This window comes from Felis catus, chromosome C1 (genome assembly GCF_018350175.1).
Source record: "Felis catus isolate Fca126 chromosome C1, F.catus_Fca126_mat1.0, whole genome shotgun sequence".
Lineage (NCBI taxonomy): Eukaryota > Metazoa > Chordata > Mammalia > Carnivora > Felidae > Felis > Felis catus.
The window spans coordinates 193,618,677-193,637,684 of NC_058375.1; the positions used below are offsets into that span (position 1 = coordinate 193,618,677).

The 19,008-nt window shown below is 39.6% G+C and overlaps 2 protein-coding genes across 12 annotated transcripts in view; both read left to right on the top strand.

Annotated features, from left to right (window-relative positions):
* PIKFYVE (phosphoinositide kinase, FYVE-type zinc finger containing) overlaps positions 1–8,649 on the top strand; it is an 87,835-nt gene extending 79,186 nt beyond the window's left edge. For all 11 annotated transcript variants that reach the window (XM_019838563.3, XM_019838561.2, XM_045034404.1 and 8 more), the window contains 6 exons: positions 64–240; positions 1,234–1,337; positions 2,097–2,225; positions 3,551–3,812; positions 4,217–4,291; positions 5,401–8,649. In XM_019838563.3, coding sequence (XP_019694122.2) covers positions 64–240; positions 1,234–1,337; positions 2,097–2,225; positions 3,551–3,812; positions 4,217–4,291; positions 5,401–5,516 — 863 coding nt within the window. In that variant the 3' untranslated portion in view covers positions 5,517–8,649. The remainder of the gene's footprint in view (positions 1–63; positions 241–1,233; positions 1,338–2,096; positions 2,226–3,550; positions 3,813–4,216; positions 4,292–5,400) is intronic.
* Positions 8,650–10,178: 1,529 nt separating this feature from the next.
* PTH2R (parathyroid hormone 2 receptor) overlaps positions 10,179–19,008 on the top strand; it is a 128,912-nt gene continuing 120,082 nt past the window's right edge. Inside the window, exon 1 of the mRNA XM_045034412.1 lies at positions 10,179–10,222. The gene's annotated coding sequence lies outside the window, so the exon portion shown is untranslated. The remainder of the gene's footprint in view (positions 10,223–19,008) is intronic.

The following is a 19,008-nucleotide window of genomic DNA, read 5'->3' on the forward strand; positions in this document are numbered from 1 at the left end:
GAGAGATTTTTGGCTCATAAAAGCCCCTCACCCCCCTTTTATCTTTAACACTTCTGTTTATAGAATTTTCTGACGCGAATGCCAAGTTTTACTGTCGGCTCTACTATGCGGGAGAGTTTCATAAGATGCGTGAGGTGATTCTGGGGAGCAGTGAAGAAGATTTCATTCGTTCCCTTTCCCACTCGTCGCCCTGGCAGGCCCGTGGGGGCAAATCAGGAGCTGCCTTCTATGCCACGGAAGGGAAGTCTTTTTATCTTCTACTGACTGAGTAGTAGCTATCTTTTGCCCTCAGATAATTTAGGACTCACTTAAATTGAGGTTGTATGATACTGCCAGTCGTCAAGCAAGGGTTTCTTTTTTTATGGTTGAAAGGATGTAATAATTTTTAAGAGTGTACATATGTGTGGTGTGTATTTAGAGACAGACATTGATCCGATCCTTGCTAAACTCTGATCTGGTCCTGACTTCTCCAAATGTAAATAGTAACAGAGAATTTCTAGAAGAGTCAAAAGGGGTACCTCAGAGCTGGTGAGAGAAAGATAAAAATACAAATACTTAACTTGAAAATCGGAAGGCCAGGTTCTTCACCTGCAGAGGTATTATAGAAGGTGATGACCGTTTGTACTTTATGTTCCATTCTCCATACTCTGGGAGCAAAATTATTTGAGAAAAGGCCGCAGGAGGAATGTTGCTTGATACAAGCCTTCATAACTGTGACTTACTGCACTGTTAACAAAGGAGTTTATAAAATTTTACTTAGTAGTTAGCACTCAGTAAGTAGTTTTACTTAGTATCTAGTTATGAATTTAGGTGTGGTTCTTGACTACATAAATCCTCAGGAACCTGTTGAGCCCTCAATTACTTGAGAACTATATTCTTTTATTTATTTATTTGTTTGTTTGTTTGTTTATTTATTTATTTTTGAGAGACTGAGAGAGGGAGACAGAGGATCCAAAGTGGGCTCTGTGCTGACAGCCGAGAGCCTGCTGCGGGGCTCGAACTCACGAACTGTGAGATCATGACCTGAGCTCACTTCAGATGCTTAACCAACTGAGCCACCCCAGGCGCCCCATTGAGAACTATATTCTGATTAAAATTTTCTCTTGACATTAGAAAATATCCCTTAAAGCTATGAAGCAAACAAATCATTTGGGATCTTTGGAATGATTTATTATAGATTACCTCAGGAAATACTGTGACTGAATAAACACATATGACACTTCTACCCTTTAGATGATAGATTCATTTTGAAGCAGATGCCTCGTCTGGAAGTCCAGTCTTTCCTTGACTTCGCACCACACTACTTCAATTATATTACAAATGCTGTTCAACAAAAGGTAGAAATCCCAAACCTTGGTCCTTAATTAGAGTTTTCTGGGCTTTTTCACATCCTGAGAATTCATCCCAATGGCAGTCTTTTCCATGCTAAAATAGGGACAGGACATGACTGGATCTCTGTTATGTTATTAAAGTGTGAGAGAATGTAGTCATTTCAAACCCTCTTTCCTACCTTTGCCAGCCAGGAACCAAGAGATCTTAAGCAGGTTGCATTTAGTGTGTGTGTGTGTGTGTGTGTGTGTGTGTGTGTGTGTGTGTGTGTAGAAACATTAAGATTGAATGCTAATGACTGCACATTAGAATTTGTAATTTTGTTAAGACAGAAACTAGAAGTGTTTGTTAATACAGGTGTATGGATCCTTAGGTAGAGAGAGAGGCAACCAGTGGTTCAAGGTTTGCCCACTTGACATTTAGCCATGATCTTCCCAGTGAGTGTATAAGGGAGTCACATAGATTGTTTTTCACTTATGGTTTATTGCATATTTTAGAGGAAATTATATGTCATAGTAAAATTTGTGATTTGAGAAATTGTAAAGCCTTTGGGCAAATATTAAGGATCATTAATGTTTTTATTGGCATTGCTGTTTTACTTTTCACTTGCTTCTGAGATTCAAGGGTTTAAGTTTCTTTCAAGGCCCTCTGGTCCTATTAATAGAACATTAGTTTGGATATTACATGGATAATCCAGATATGGGTATTAAATTACAAATAATTATTTTTGATAAGAGTTGACTTTCATTTTTTTTTTTCTTGATCAGAGGCCCACTGCATTGGCCAAAATTCTTGGAGTTTACAGAATTGGTTATAAGAATTCTCAGAACAATACTGAGAAGAAGTTAGATCTCCTTGTCATGGAAAATCTTTTCTATGGGAGAAAGATGGCACAGGTAAGGATATTGAACTATGCAAGCCACTTAGCTACTGGAAACTTTGGCACTTCTGGTTCCAGATTATAAGGAGTTAGAGAATAACATCTTATTTAATAGTATTAAGCCTTTGTTGCTAGGCCAATTTTATTTTATTTTATTATTATTTTTTTTTTAATTTTTTTTTTTATTTTTTGGGACAGAGAGAGACAGAGCATGAACGGGGGAGGGGCAGAGAGAGAGGGAGACACAGACTCGGAAACAGGCTCCAGGCTCTGAGCCATCAGCCCAGAGCCTGACGCGGGGCTCGAACTCACGGACCGCGAGATCGTGACCTGGCTGAAGTCGGACGCTTAACCGACTGCGCCACCCAGGCGCCCCGCTAGGCCAATTTTAACTTTGGAATTGTTGAACCCTGTAGGAAAGAATAAAGAGGAATATTGTAGATGGGTCCTAAAATTTAACCTCTCCAATATCGTAGAAACACAGAATTACAGAATTAGAAGGCAGATCTGTTTCCATCATCTCTGTTTTGAAGAAACTAAGACCCAGAAAAATTTAACTTTTTGACAGTCACACAGATACTACCAGAACTCAAGTTGTTTTAGATTCTAGAAAAGTACCTTTCAAGAGTGTTGGTCCTTGAACTGTTTGTCCCTAGTCTGGTGAGGTAAGGAGCTTATACTAGAATATAATTCAATGCACTGCTTTCTTCATTGAGAGTGTGGTGCTGTGCTGAATGAACAGTGTGCTTAATGATGCAACTGTTTCACATTCTAGCACTAGCTCCTTATGTTGTCATGAGCCAGCAACAATTGACTAGCATTAGTCTGCAGAATACACTTCATGTTGCACTGATCTAGGACCTAAGTCCCCTGACCTTTGCGTGTATGGCTTTTACTACCCCAAAATTTCTAGAGACCTGCTGTTGCTTCTACATTGCCGTAAGTATTGCATAGGGTTTTGGTATCAAAGCCGTAAGTTTCCTAAGACTGTTTGCATCTGTATTTTAACTGCTTTACAATTCAGTGATATACTTTTGGAGTTATTTGTTAATGTTTCTTAAAGTTGATTAAGTGTGTTAGTGTATTTCTGAAATGTTTGAGTAGTTGACTACCTAGGTATTAATTTTCAATGATGAATCATATCACCATTTATTTTATGTATTGAACAGTTATAATGCATGCATTTAATGGCTTCTATAAGTTATGATTAAGTTTTAAAATTAAATTTAACAGTGTATATAATGGTATGGGCTGTAAAGAGTCTTTCTGCATTTCCAATTTAATTACATTAATTCATTGCACACCTCATGCATAAATAACAGAGAATTTCCTTTCTGCTAGGTTTTTGATTTGAAGGGTTCACTTAGGAATAGAAATGTAAAAACTGATACTGGGAAAGAGAGCTGTGATGTAGTCCTGCTGGATGAAAATCTCTTAAAGATGGTTCGAGACAACCCCCTGTATATCCGTTCTCATTCCAAAGCCGTGCTGAGAGCCTCGATCCGTAGTGATTCCCACTTCCTTTCTAGCCACCTCATTATAGATTATTCTTTGCTGGTTGGACGAGATGATACCAGCAATGAGCTGGTAGTCGGAATTATAGGTAAGTCGGCAAGCATACCTTCTAGTTCATGATTGAAGCCAGAGTATATTTGAAGATTATACTCAGCCTGGTCTCGTAATAGCTTGTTAAATATTTTCACCAACTTACACTTGAAAATTCACAATCAATAGCTTTTAAATTCTAGTTACCTTCTATTCAGTGTCCTCATTTTCATTTTCATTATCTTTACCAAAAACGATCTGTATTGAAAAAGTTACTTGTAAATGAAGCGCTGTGAAATTGTAATGAGGATTGAATGAATTAATATGGAGACAAACCTTGGGGACAGCATCTGGCAGTATTGTTAGCACTCAGTAAACATGGTAGAAGTAATAGTAATTCCTGTCGTTATTTTCTCACACTTACTAACGTAGCTTTACTGCCAATATTGCCTCCTGTAACAGATTATATTCGAACATTTACATGGGACAAAAAGCTTGAGATGGTTGTGAAATCAACAGGAATTTTAGGGGGACAAGGTGAGCAGAATTTTTGTTTATTCTTTAAACTGTTCTTCTGCCTTCCTTATCAGTTAACATTTAAAAAATGGATACTTTTTTGGGGCACCTGGGTGGCCTCAGTTGGTTGAGCATCTGACTCTTTTTTTAAAAAAAAACTTTTCTAACGTTTATTTATTTTTGAGAGACAGAGCACGAGCAGGGAGGGGCAGAGAGAGAGGGAAACACGGAATTGGAAGCCAGCTCCAGGCTCCAGGCTCTGAGCTGTCAGCACAGTGCCTGATGCGGGGCTCGAATTCCCGAACCATGAGGTCTTGACCTGAGCCGAAGTCGGATGCTCAACTGACTGAGCCACCCAAACGCCCCAAGCATCTGACTCTTGATTTCGGCTCACGTCATGATCCCAGGGTTGTAGGATCAAGTCCTGTGGCAGGCTCTGTGCTGAGCATGGATGGAGCCTCCTTAAGGTTCTCTCCCTCTCTCTCTCTCTCTCTCTCTCTCTCTTCCTCTTTCTTCCTCTCTCTCTCCTTCTCTCCCCACCCCCCGCTGCCTCCCTCCCTCCCTTTCTCTTCCCGCTCCTCTCCCTGCTCATGCTCGCTCTTTCTCTAAAATAAAAAAAAAAAAAAAAAAAATTAAAAACCCCAGAAATAAAAAGTGGGTACTTTTTTAAATTCTAAAAAAGTAAGTGGTTATCTCTGATTTTATCATTTCCCAGATGATCAAATAATAAAGGGAATTGCGTAGGTGGGGGAATAATTGGTTTTAAATTTGTGTTAAGTTGCCAAGGGTTCTCAAGTTGAGAAGTTACCCAAAAAAGGCTATAGATTCTGAATAAGAGGTTGTCTCTAATTAACGCTTCAATCTTCAAAGTTCTCTGAGCACTGCCAGCTCCATTTGTGCTTTCAAACATTTCGCATCTCTAGGCAAGAGCCAGTCTTTTAAAATGGAACCCCCTAGCAGGAAGGACCTGTCCCATGTCATGGGGCACAGTGAACACCCCTCTGTCCTTTCTGAGACTGCTGTGGTGTGTGTGTCTTTATGGCAGTTTTCGTGAAAGAACATAGCTGTTCAGATCAGTTGTTGATCAACTATGTAACAGCCTTTTCCCTTTGCTCTTTTCATAATCTCAGGTAAAATGCCCACCGTGGTTTCTCCAGAGTTGTACAGGACTAGATTTTGTGAAGCAATGGACAAGTACTTCCTGATGGTACCAGACCACTGGACAGGCTTAGGTCTGAACTGCTGACATAGACCATGAGTGAAAAGGTGCCTGGAACAAAGGACCAAAAATAAGCTACATGTTTTATTTCTTCATCACATTCTCCACAGTATGCCAAGGCCTTTCCGTTCTGTGGTTGTGTGGGCTCCGTGTACCTGAAGTGTTAAAACTCCATGGATTTGCACTTTGGTTTTGATACCTACAAATTAGCTGTCCTTAGGCGGGGTGGTTGCATGAACATTTTTCCACTTAAGCGGGAATATAGACCCATTTCAAAGGATTAAGGACAAATGTGTGGTCAGAGATGAGATAGGGTAAAAAACGGGTTGTCAGACTTGTTAACAATCCTGTTAAGAAAATAACGTCTCCTAGATTGTGAGTTTCCTGGCATCATGTTGGACGTATTCTTTACTTAGAAAGCATTTGTAGAGCTGGTGACTTTGTGTTTCTTATGTGACAATGTAATGTTATGTATTATCAGCATTTATGAAATCTTTACAAAATTCCAAATTATACTATTAATGGCCAGTCAAACAGATTGACACAATCTGTTCTTGTTTTATTGAAGAATTTGACTTAAATTGGGAACCCTGTTGTGTGTTCTTATCTTGCTCTGGTTTTCAGTATGCTTGATGTTTTTTAGCTTCTCTCTTCTCTGTGGATGACAGGAGACTATAGCTATTAACTCGAAGCCTTCTTTTGGAGCTGTTTTCTAAGCTTGTTTGTAACTTTTTTGCAATTAATATGTTCAACTACACTTATCTGCACCTGCTCATCTTGTAGGTTTTCCTCCACTTTCAGGGAAATAGTAAATGAGTCTATAGTGACTAAATTCCCAAAGGGAGAATTACTAAGGATTTTTTTAATGTAAAAAATGAATTAGACCTTATCCAAGAAATTGGGTGAAAGGTAGGCACTTGCTTGTTTTTTGTAAAGGTAAAGTGTCTTTTTCAATACAGATAGCAATTTAAGTGGCATCTATAAAACTAAGAGGTTTCTAGTGTGGACATCCCTGTTTCTTAACTTTCTGTGCCAGTTTCTAGGCCAGTTCTGATTATTGAGAAATGTTAAGAGATAAAATATTTGTAGTAAGGAACTTCTTGTTTAATAGAGTTTTGTTTGTTTTAAAATATGATCAGATAGAGTACTAAACTAACTATCTTTGGGGAAATAACAGAACGTCAAATATTTCCTCGTGGCTTCTTTCCCTAACAAGGATACTTGGGGGATTTATAAAGTTTTATATAAAGTTCTATTCTTTTCAGGCTTTCCTGTAAGAGCACATTTCTATTGTAACTTTCATGAAACCAGAAAAAGGAATCTGGGTACATTCCGGTTACAGAGACTTAAAAGTATGTGAAATAGGAACATTTTGGAAAGTTTGCTTTAGAGAATGAAAACAGTAGTTTAGTGTTTGGTGCTTATTGGAAACGTGGTTTCTTTTGAACTAGAAACAAGTTGGCCAAGGACTTAAAACTGATGATAAGCTTAAAAAAAAAACAAAAACACAAAAACCTGGGTGTGCCTTTTGAAAACACACAGAACACTGGTGGTTTTAGAGGAGAAAAGGACTGCGTCCTGCAAGAGAAACATTGGAACATTGTTAACTTCTTGTGAGTCCAGGAACAATGGATCGTGGATCTCATTCTGAATGTAAACACATTTTGTCTCTGTTCTTTTTTTCTGTCAGGATACTTGGGAGTATTTATCTTGTCCGTTCCCTGCACCCTCAGTCATGCACACCTCCACAAGGTATCTTCCCTCAGCTGTAATCAGGTCGTTTCTCAGTTTTAGTCTCAACACTATGTGTATGTGTAGCTTGGATCCTTCACTGGAATAACTCCTGATAATAATATGTCACGTTGATTTTGTTTGGCTTGCTCATGACTTGAAAGATTATTTTTTAAAGCACTGCTGCCTCTTAGATAATTCTGTGGCTAAAAAAATTCCAGGATAATATAATCTTGAAGCAATACTTGCTGCCTTGCAAGGGTGACCTGTCCTTTTAAAACTGTCTTAATGCAAGGGAAATTAATTTGTCATGAGTGGTAGAACTATATCCTCAGCCCTTGCTGCTTTTGTTGAGGCCACTACCATATATATATACATATATATATATAAGGTGTTCCAAATAGCATGCTCTTCAGTGGTAAGCATTGAATGACTGCTCGCCTCTCTTGAATTCCCTTTCGAGGCTTGGAGGATGTCAATGTTGGAAAGTTACGACTGAGGAAGATACCAGAGTACTTTCTTCCTTAGAATAAAATATGAATCCTAAGAATAACTGATAGTAGCACAAGAAAACTATGTGAATGTGTTGCATTGTATAAAAATACTATTTATAAATGTGAAGGTTGTTGATGCCATCAAAACTTTATGGAAAAATAAAAAGGATTTCCTTTTTTCTTACCCAAGCCTGAGAAAAATAAGGGGAACCAGCTATTGCAAGCCCTTTTGTAGTCTGTTGAATAATTTAAATTTCTAGACATTTAAAATTTCCTACAAAATATGCTGCTTATAATTTTTTTCTTGATCCAGTTGTGAGTGCTTTTCTAGCCTTGGCTTTTATTGGGTTTTGTAAATAGGGTCGTATTGGTTTTGGTGGCATCAGTGTCTCCTTGGCATTTTACCCATTAGCAGTGGGCTTGTATAAAACTGCCAAGGAAAAGTAACCTACCTGTAGAAAGTTTGCTTAGCTAGCAGAGTGAAACTGTTGTGAATGAGCCTGGTGGGGAAACAGGTCAGGCCATTCATTATTCCTCAAGTGTTAACATACTGACTTATGCAGTATTCAGACCATCTAGTGCAATGCCTTTTTGTTTGTTTTTGTAACACGGGTGCAGTGTATTATAGAAAAATAAAGATTACAATCATGAGCAGTTTTATTAATGCTGCTGTGCTGTTTTTGTAAAAAATGTACATTATGCCTTTTGACAGGTTTAATTTTAACTAGAGAAATGACATTGTAAATCACAATATCCTCTTAATTTAATATGAAAAATTCAATTAACAATATTGAAAATACTTACTGTATTATATTGTATATATTTCTCTACCTTGGTTCTAGCTGTTTTATATGATTGACATGTTATTTAAGAGATAAAACTGCCTTGACCTTTTGGAGACATACTATAAATAAAGAAGACTTACAATAAACTGAGAATCAACTTAAGTTTGTTTTGAATCGGCTTCAGGAAATTAACAAGGGGAGATGGAGTTTGGGGCCCAAATCTCGCCCCTCCCCCCTGGCCTCTGGCCTCAAAGCGTTGCCTTCTGTTCATTCTCTTCCCCATCATTTTTCCCCCTGGAGAATTTAAGTCTTTCACTAGTAAATAGCCCTTCCTTCTTAAGTCTCAGAAAGGGGGTCTTAAATCTGTGTGTTTGCGTCTACCACTAATGGCCTCGCCTCTTCTGTCCTCCTTTCCGTTTTCCTGGCGGGACGCTCAGGAAAGCCAGGGAGGGCCGAATTCGCCTCTCTGGCAGGCTCTCAGCTGTTGGCTGCTCGCAGACGTGTTCAGACACGACCCGCCTGCCTGCGGTGGATCCGCTGTGCTGCAAGCTCGCAGCTGTGGAAGCGCGCTCCCCTTCACCGCGCCTGGGCTCCCCCGGGGCACAGCGTCACCGCGCGTCAGCTCCTGCGGCCCCGCCTCTGCCCTGCGGGTAAAGAGACAGTGCAGGCACCTCGCAGCCAGTGCTCTGTTCCCACTTACCTGAAGGAAGTGTCTTGTGTTGGAAATTCATTTCTTGTACAATTCCTGGGTTAGTGCTTAACAAAGTTAAGATTGTTAACCCACGTTTAAAAACTGTGGTTAAGACCATCCCAAATGTATCATCTTCACCGCGTTTAAGTTTATACTTTAGTGGTGTTAACTATACTCACGTTGCACATTATACCCCCAGAACGTACTCATCTTGCAGGCCTGCAACTGTATCCATTTAACAACTCTTCCTGCTCACCCTGGTCTCTCGTGACCATCCTGCTTTCTGTTCCCGTTAATCTGACCACTTCGGGTACTTTACGAGAAATCAGACAGGATTTGTCTCTCTGGGGCCGGCTTATGTTGCTTAGTGTCCTATCCTCAAGATTCATTCATGTTGTAGCATTTCCTCCCTCTGTTAAGTTAAATGCTATTCCAGGTTGAATGATATCCCATTGTATGTAGGCACCACATTTCTTTTATCATCATCAGTGCACCTTTGAATTGCTTCTGCCTCTTGGCTGCTGTGAATAATGCTATCACGAACATGGAAATTCAAATGTATGTGCAAGATTCTTTTAAAAACTTCTTGTAGATAAATATGGAGAAGTGGGATTACTGGATCACAAGGCAGTTCTATTTTTTTTTAATGTTTTGAGGAACCTCCACACTGTTTCCCCTAGCAGCCGTACTGTTTTACGGTCCCACCCACTGTATACAAGGGTACCAATTTCTTCACATCCTTTTTTAACACTTAGATACTTATTTTGATGGTAGCCATCCTAATGAGTGTGACATAATATCTCATGTGCTTTTTCTAAGTTTTTTCTTTTTTAATTTTTGTTTTTAAATTTCTTTATTTTTGAGAGTCAGAGCACGAGCAGGGGAGGTGCAGAGAGAGAGGGAGACACAGAATCCGAAGCAAGCTCCAGGCTCTGAGCTGTCAGCACAGAGCCCGATGTGGGGCTTGAACTTACGGACCACGAGATGATGTCCTGAGCCGAACTTGGATGCTTAACCAGCTGAGCTACCCAGGTGCCCCTCTAAGTTTTGTTTTGTTTTATTTTTTTTTTAAATTTATTTTATTATTTATTTTTGAGGGAGAGAGAGAGAGGGGTGTGTGTGTGTGTGCGTATATGTGCACATTTGTGAGTTGGGGTGGGGCAGAGGGAGAGAGAGAATCCCAGGCAGGCTCTGCACTATCAAGGCAGAGCCCGATGCAGGGCTGGAACTCACAAACCGTGAGATCATGACCTGAGGAAATCAGACACTTAACCCACTGAGCCACCCAGGAGCCCCTCATTGTGGTTTTGATTTGCATTCCTCTCATGATGAGTGATGTTGAACATGTTTTCATATGCTTGTGGATCATTTGTACATTATCTTTGGAGAAATGTCTATTCAAGTCCTTTTGCCATTTTTATTTGGACTCCTTGATTTTTTGTTGTTGTTGGGTTGTAGGAGTTCTTACATGTTGTGGATGTTAACCCCTTACCAGGCATAAGATTTGTTAGTATTGTCTCTCATCCCATAGACTGCCATTTCAATCTGTTGATTGTGTCCTTTGATATACAAACGTTTTTGAGTTTGATGTAGTCCCGTTTGTCTCCTTTTGCTTGCGCTTTCGGTGTCATAACCAATAAATCTTTGCCAAATTCAGTATCTTGAAGCTTTCCCCCTGTTTTCTTCTAGCTTCACAGTTTTAGGTCTTAATGTTTAGGTCTTATCAACCCTTTTGAGCTTTTTTATATGGTGCAAAATAAGGGTTCTACTTCACTCTTTTGCATGTGGATATCCGGTTTCTTAATACCATTTGTTGAAGAGGCTGTCTTTTCCCCATTAAGTGATTTTGGCACCCTTATCGAAGATCACTTGGCTATATAAGCAAGGGTTTATTTCTGAACTCTTTATTGTATCCCATTTATATATGTATCTGTCCCTAGGCCAGTACTACACTGTTTGCTTCCTGTGGCTTTGTAATATATTTTGAAGTAAGGAAGTGTGAGATCTCCAACTTTTTTTTCTTTTTCAAAATTCTTTTGGCTATTTGAGGTCCTTTGAGATTCCAAATGTGTTTTAAGATGAAATTTTCTATTTTTACATTAAAAAAATGCCATTGTCATTTTGATAGGGATTATGTTGAATCTGCTTTGAGTAATATGGATATCTTTTTTTTTCTTTTTAAAAATATTTATTTATTTTGAGAGAGAGAGAGAGGGTGCAAGTGAGTGTGAGTTGGGGAGGGGCAGAGAAAGATATAGAGAATCCCAAGCAGGCTCCAGGCTGTCAGCGCAGAGCCTGATGCAGAGCTTGATCTCATGAACCGTGAGCTCATGACCTGAGCTGAAATCAAGAGTTGGACGCTTCACCAACTGAGCCACCCCAGGCTCCCCTGGACATCTTAACTATATTAAATCTTCCAACCTGTGATCATAAGATGTCTTTCCCCCTTTTTTGCTGCCTTTAATTTCTTTCCCCAGTGTTTTGTAGCTTTCAGAGTACAAGGCTTTCACTTTTTGGTTAGGTTTATTCTTAGTATTTTATTCTTTTTGATGCTGTTATAAATGAACTTGTTTTGTTAATTGCCTTTTCAGATTGTTCATTGTTAGTGTGTAGAAGCACAACTGATTTTAGTGTGTTGATTTCATATCCTGCAATTCTCCTGAATTTATTTTAACATGTTTTGTGTGTGTGTATATACTCTTCAGGGTTTTTTACATATAAGATGATGTCAATTGCAAATAGATCTTTTTATTTCTTCCTTTTTAATTAACATGCTTTTCTTTTGCTTTCTTGCCTAATTGCTCTGGCCAGGACTTCAGTACTATTTTGGATATAAATGGTGAATGTGCACATTCTTGCCTTGTTTCTGACCTTAGGGGAAAAGGTTTCAGTGATGCTAGCTGTGGACTCTTCATATATGACCTTTATTATGTTGAGGTAGTTCTTTATTTGCAGTTTGTTGAGTGTTTTTATCATGAAAGTGTGTTCAGTATTGTCAGATGCTTTTTCTGCATCGATTGAAATGGTTAAGTGGTTTTTATTCGTTCTATTAATGTGGTATAGTGCGTTGATTGATTTTTGCGTTAATTAAAGCATCCTTGCCTCCTGAGGATAAATCCCATTTAGTCCTGGTGTCTGATCCTTTTAATGTACTGTTAAATTCAGTTTGCTAGTATTTTGTTGAGGATTTTTGCATCTATATTATCAGGGATAGTGGCCTATAGCTTTTTTTTTTTTTTTTTTTTCTTGTTATGTCTTTCTTGGGCTTTGACATCAGGGTAATGCTGGCCTTATAAAATCAGTTTGGGAGTATTTTCATTTCTTCAGTTTTTAGGAAGTGTTGGTATAGGGTTGGCATTACTTCTTTGAATCGTTGGTAGAATTCAGCAGTGAAGCCGTCTGGTCCTGGATTTTCTTTGTTGGGAGGTTTTTGATTATTGATTCAGTCTCTTTACTATTTATAGGTCTGTTCAGACTCTCTTTGATTCAGTGTTGGTAGATTATATATTTCTAGGAAATTATCATTTCTTGTAGATTACCCAGTTTTTTGGCCTATAATTGTTCATAGTATTCGCTTACGATCCTTTTCATTTCTGTGACATTAGTTGTAATGCCCCTCCTTTCATTTGTGATTTTACATATTTGAGTCTTTTTTCTTGTTTTCTTAATCCAGCTGAGGGATTGTCAATTTTGTTGATCTTTCCCAAAACCCAGCCCTTTTGTTTTTTTCTAACAATTTTTTTTCATGTTTATTTAATTTGGAGAGAGAGCAAGAGAGAGACAGAGCGTGAGCAGAGGTGGAGTAGAGAGAGAGGGAGACACAGAATCTGAAGCAGGCTCCAGGCTCTGAGCTGTCAGTGTAGAGTCCGATGCGAGGCTTGAACTCACAAACTGTGAGATCATAACCTGAACTGAAGTCAGATGTTTAACCGAATGAGCCACCCAGGCACCCCTGTGGGGTTTTTTCTATTCTCTACTTTATCTCTGTTGTCAATCCTTATTTCCTTCCGTCTGCCAATTTTGGGTTTAGTGGTTCTTTCTCTAGTTCGTTGAGATGTAAAGCTATGTTGTTGATGTGAGACCTTCCTTTTTCGGTGTACATGTTCATGCCTGTGAACTTCCCTCTTCATTCTGCGTTCACTACATCCCGTAAGTTTTGGTATGTTGTGTCTGCCTGTGGATTTGTCTCAAGATATTTTCTAATCTCCCTTGTGATTTCTTCCTTGAACTTGTGGTTGTTCAAGTGCATGCTGTTTATTAATTCTTGTGTATTTATGAATTTTCCAGTTTCCCTACTGCTGTTGATGTGTAGTTTTATTCCATCGTGGTTGATAAGGATACTTGGTATGATTCCAATCTTAACAATTTGTGCCCAAAAGAGAACTTCTGTTCTAGAACATGTATTCTGATGTCTTAGGTTAAAACAAAAGAGAAGGTAGATATCCAAGGAAAGTGTTTTGAAATTGAATGTCATGGAGTGAGAAAGTGACTAAATTACCAGTTGTTAACCCAGGAATTTTCCCCAGTGTCTTCACCTATTGAAAGAAGTTTCTTTTCCTTTTTTCAAAATCTCTATTCCTGATTTAAAAAAAATTCTTTTAAATATTTATTTTTGAGACAGAGAGACAGAGCATGAGTGGGAGAGGGGTAGAGAGAGGGGGAGACACAGAATCTGAAGCAGGCTCCAGGCTCTGAGCTGTCAACACAGAACTTGACACGGGGCTCAAACCGACAAACCATGAGATCATGACCCGAGCCGAAGCTGGAGGCTTTAACCGGCTGACACTCAGGCGCCCCTCTATTCCTGATTTTTAAAACTGAAAACAAAAGCTATGAGATGATAATTTTACTGTAGTAAATGTCCTTTAATGCATCCTTGGAGTTAGCTGTCTTGAATTTGGCTCTGATCGGTTATTATTTACTGACTGATTACATTTAAACTTTTCAAGTTTGTCAGAATATGTGTAACAGGATTGAGAAAACTTCTAACTTTATAAATTCTCACCTTTAAGACATTGATTGCACATATATGGCCCTTAGCAAGGTATCATAAAAGCTGCCCCTGCTTTTATGGTTGAGGGAGGAAGGTATTTTCAGGGAGTTGGCTAGGGTTAGAAATGAACCCAAATGAGGTTGCAATGGTGAGGAGAAGCCAGTAGAGGGCTCTGAAGTACTTGGTTCTAAGATTTCTGAATTCTTTCTTTAGAGCAATAGGAAACCCCTGAGACAAGGGGACCCAAGTCCCAAAAATCTTTACCAGAGTCCCAAGTGCCTTCTAAGCTACTTTTTGACAAGAGTCTGTTATATCTTAGAATATTTAGTTTTCAGATGGAAGTGTAAGTTAGAAATAGTTTAATATTTTCTACTCAGAATTGTAATTCTTTTTTTCAAATGAAGGTAGCATTAAAAGCTTTTCATTTGAAAGAGCACATATTTGATAAATTTGCTGTCCATACACCACTGAAATAGAGTCATAAGTACAAATGAGTGACTATCAGAAAAAGGACATTAGGAAAAATTAGGAAAATCTCACAATATGAACTTTAATTAATAAGAATATCAGTATTGGTTCATTGTGACAATCACCCCTTAGTAAATGTAAGATATCAATAGTAGGGGAAGCTGGGGGTATGGAAACTGTCTATACTACCTTTGTAATTATTTTCCTGAAACAAAAAAACAAAAAATCCAAAACAAATAAGTGATGATATTGTAGATAGGAATAACCTCACTTTAGAGATGTGATCTTAATGAAATTAAATGGGGAGGGGAGGTCTTTTTGTCCTTTACTGCTATTATCCTATTAAAATACTTTCTTCCTTCCCCAATTCAAAGAACCAACTGTTCTTTAGAAGGATATAGGCAAGTGAAAAGAGAATACACTTCCATTTCTGATGGCTTCTTCCCACCATCTTGCCGTGGGCAGTTTCCTCGTGTAGGTAAGAGCAGTGCTGTGCTGGGTACCTATCAACTGCAGATCTCTGGGGCTGTCTCGCTGCGAGGCCCTCTCCCTTCCAGACTCTGTCCCATGAACTCAGCTGCCTTAGGTCTTCCCCCAAGGACTAGAACAGGATCCTCCTCAGTTGCCCCTTTCTCTGCTTTGACCTAAAAGCTTTTTGAGCATAATCTGGGATAAACTGGGCTCAACCTCATTTGTTTCTCACCTCTCAAGGATCCGCTGTCCTATATCAAATGTTTTCACTCATGTGGATCTTGAGAAACTTAACAGAAGACCATGGGGGAAGGGAAGGGGAAAAAAAAAGTTACAGAGAGGGAGGGAGGCCAACCATAAGAGACTCTTAAATAGAACAAACTGAGGGTGGATGGGGGAAGTATGGGAGAGGGGAAAATGGGTGATGGGCATTGAGGAGGGTACTTGTTGGGATGAGCCCTGGGTGTTGTATGTAAGCCAATTTGACAATAAATTATATTCATAAAAAACCATTCAATATGTTTAAAAATTCTAAATAAATGGTTTAAAAACAAAAAAGGATCCACTTTTTTTTCCCTTTTCCTTTGCTGACTGATAACCAGTTTTGAAAAACATTGTTCTATGTATTTTTCCTGGTTTTCATGATGGCTTCAGAAAATCTAGACCCTCCTACCTCACTTTGGTGGAAGCAGGAGCCCAAAGCAGGTGGAATTTATAAAGATTATATCTAAGTGCTGTGTTGAAATTGATACAATGTTCCTCTGTCAAAGTAAAAAGTAATACCCTATTTATGACTGTTTTAAAAATGATTTAAAAAAACCCCTATCTCTTCTAATTGAAGTCCTATTATCTGCAACAAATTAAAATAGAGAGATAATAATGTAACTAGCAGAGAAGATTTAAATTCAGTGTGCAATTATATGCCTTGAGGTACCAGCAGATAATTGTGATCCTGTACACAGGTACGCATTATCACCTGGGCAGAGCATGTTCCGGGGAGCAAAGAAACCTGAGCCAGATTCCTGGTGTTGCCACCATGTCTGCCTTTTAGCTTCTCATCTTGAAAATGCTGGGGAACTTCAAGGTTGTTTAAGAATATATAGGCATAACTAATTGCTCTGTAGCTTATTGGCCACAGACCTTGGTAGGTACCTCTAGATTTTTCCACAGAGAATTTCATGGGCATTTCTATTGCTAACGTGCCGCGTGATCGGAGAGAAACCCATCTGGCAGTTCCAGCCAGCACCCCCCCCCCCCCCCCCATACTCTGATTGTCATCATTGCCTACGGTAATATCACATAAAGTGCCAAACTACAACATACCATTAAGGAAGTGCTCCGTAGGAGAGACCAGCTCAAACTGCTAGCGGGAGAGCACACCCTGATTTTGTAGAAGTGATTCCTGTAGCAACATCTGTTTCAACTGGTTTCACACCACCAGTGTAGAGGGGCCCTCTTTTATCTTCTCTGTGCCCACCTCTAAAGACCCATCGGCGGAAATTGGAGAGATTTTGCTCTTTATATCAGAGATCTTGCCTTTTCCTCCTGCCTTTCAGAAGTGAATGCATTGTAAGTAATGCTAAATAAAATGGATGTGATGGCTCTGAGAGATCCAAGCTCTTCAATTGTAACAGAAGGTGGACACTCACCACCTTCGTCTTAGTCCAAGCCTGGAAGCTGCTGTCCGGGACATTCTGTCTGGCGGCTGCAGGAGTGGGACTTTTATCTGCTAGTCCCCATGAACGTGGTGTGTGCAATTCACAATAGTGAATCAGCCACACATTTCTGTTATCTGCTGCTGGTAATTAATACTTTCGCTCGTTCAGTCAAGAAACTTGCATGGAACATGTACTTTGGACTGGTTCCTGCTGCTGCAGAGATAAGAGTCCCCACTCTCAGTCTTAAGGAGCTTACAGTTCAGTGGTGGAAATGGATATAAAACAAACAACCAGATGATTACTTGGGGTAAAGTCGGATAAATGTCTGTTTTGTTAGTGGAGGTGAACTTTATTCTCTGGGAATGTTTATTCAATTGGCTACATGCAAATTTGCCGATTTGAAGTATGCTATGTTTAAGTGACTTGAGAAGAGATTTGTTTTTACTGTTTTTTAAAATGACTTTATTTTATTTAGAGAGAGAAAGAGTGCGTGTGTGCAAGTGGAGAAGGGACAGTGAGAGAGGAGGAGAGAGAGAGAGGAGAGAGGATCCCAAGCAGGCTCCGCTCTGTCAGACCAGAGCCCAACGTGGGGCTCGAACTCATGAACTGTAAGATCGTGACCTGACCTGAAATCAAGAGTCGGATGTTTAACCAACTGAGCCACCAAACACCCCTTACTTTTTTAATTTTAGAGAATGTTAGTTACAAAAATATTTTATTTTTTTCTTGAAGATGTACACTTGAGGCAGTTTTCCTTGTAAAGTATTGCGTTTCCCCATGTGAATGTCAAGGAAGAGAAAGCTTAACACGAACAGCTAATTTTAAGCATCTGTCATGGAAGCTGAGTTGCTCAGTGAGGAAGGTTCTCTAGGCTAACGCAGGAGGATAACTCAAAACCCTTGTGAAGATGCCTAAGTGTCCCGGTGAAGGCAGGGACCTTTCTTTGCTTCTTGTGTCCTCCAAAGCAGTTCTCTGCATAGTTGAACTGGAGACAAGGCCGTGGCACTCTCAGGACAGAGCGCTAATTATGCACTCACAGTTTCTTCCGTGTGAGCTCCCCTGGTTTGACTTGGTTTTTATCATGACCCTTACTGGTTGACCCAACACGTCTTTATGCCCCAAGCAACTCTCCAAATAGGCTACATGTAGAGTTCACCAGCCTAGGAGATGATCTAGTTTGAGGAGTCTGCCCAGTAGAAAGACTCCATGTTGGATGGTACCCAGTGGATTCAGTCAGATTCTCTTTTTTGGTCATTTTGATTTGCAGAGGAGGCAGTGGAAGCAGGGACTGTGTGTAAGCTGAGGCAGCAGAGGGGGAAACGGAGAGGTGTCTGGGTCATGAATATAGTGGGCTCAGTAGAGGAGGGGGTGAGAGAAAGCTGGCTTCTGAGGGGCTGACTGGATGTTCTGTCTCGAGCACTTGTTCGAGTTGTCTGAGCGGCCACTCTCTCATGAATAAGGATGACTTTTCTAGCTCCGCAAGCCCATAAAGATCCTAGGGTTTCCTTTCTTTCTGGCATGTGCATAACAGATGCCCATCAGATGAGGTGGGCATTGCCTACTCCTCATAGTCTGTAAGAGGCTAACACAATATTTAGGCAGTGATAATTCTAAAAGGAATTATTAATGCTTCCATTACCATATTACACATTGTAACAACATGCCGACCTCGCTATCCTATTCACATTTAGCCTTATGCTGACTCTGTGTTTGCAAATCAGTAATGCTTGCATTTTTGCCAATTTAAAAGAGTGTTAAACTGTATTGCTTGAAATACTGTGATTTTAATGTAAGCTAGCACTTTAAAAAGTATTACAAAATTAACCAGGTAAGCCTGAGAAAGGATTTTATTATCCATCTTATTTTAGAATAGTTTTATTTTATTAAAAAATATTTTTTAATATTTTTATTTATTTTTGAGAGAGACAGAGACAGAATGCGAATGGGTTAGGGCACAGAGAGAGGGAGACACAGAAGCAGAAGCAGGCTCCAGGCTCTGAGCTGTCAGCACAGAGCCCAACCCGGGGCTCGAACTCATGAGCTGTGAGATCATGACCTGAGCCGAAGTCAGACGCTCAACTGACTGAGCCACCCAGGCGCCCCTAGAATAGTTTTATTTAAATCAAAATGCCTGCTGTTCTATTTTAATGCGTTTTGTACATGTAAATAAAATCAGGACTGGGGGCGCCTGGGTGACTTAGTTAAGCATTCGACTTTGGCTCAGGTGA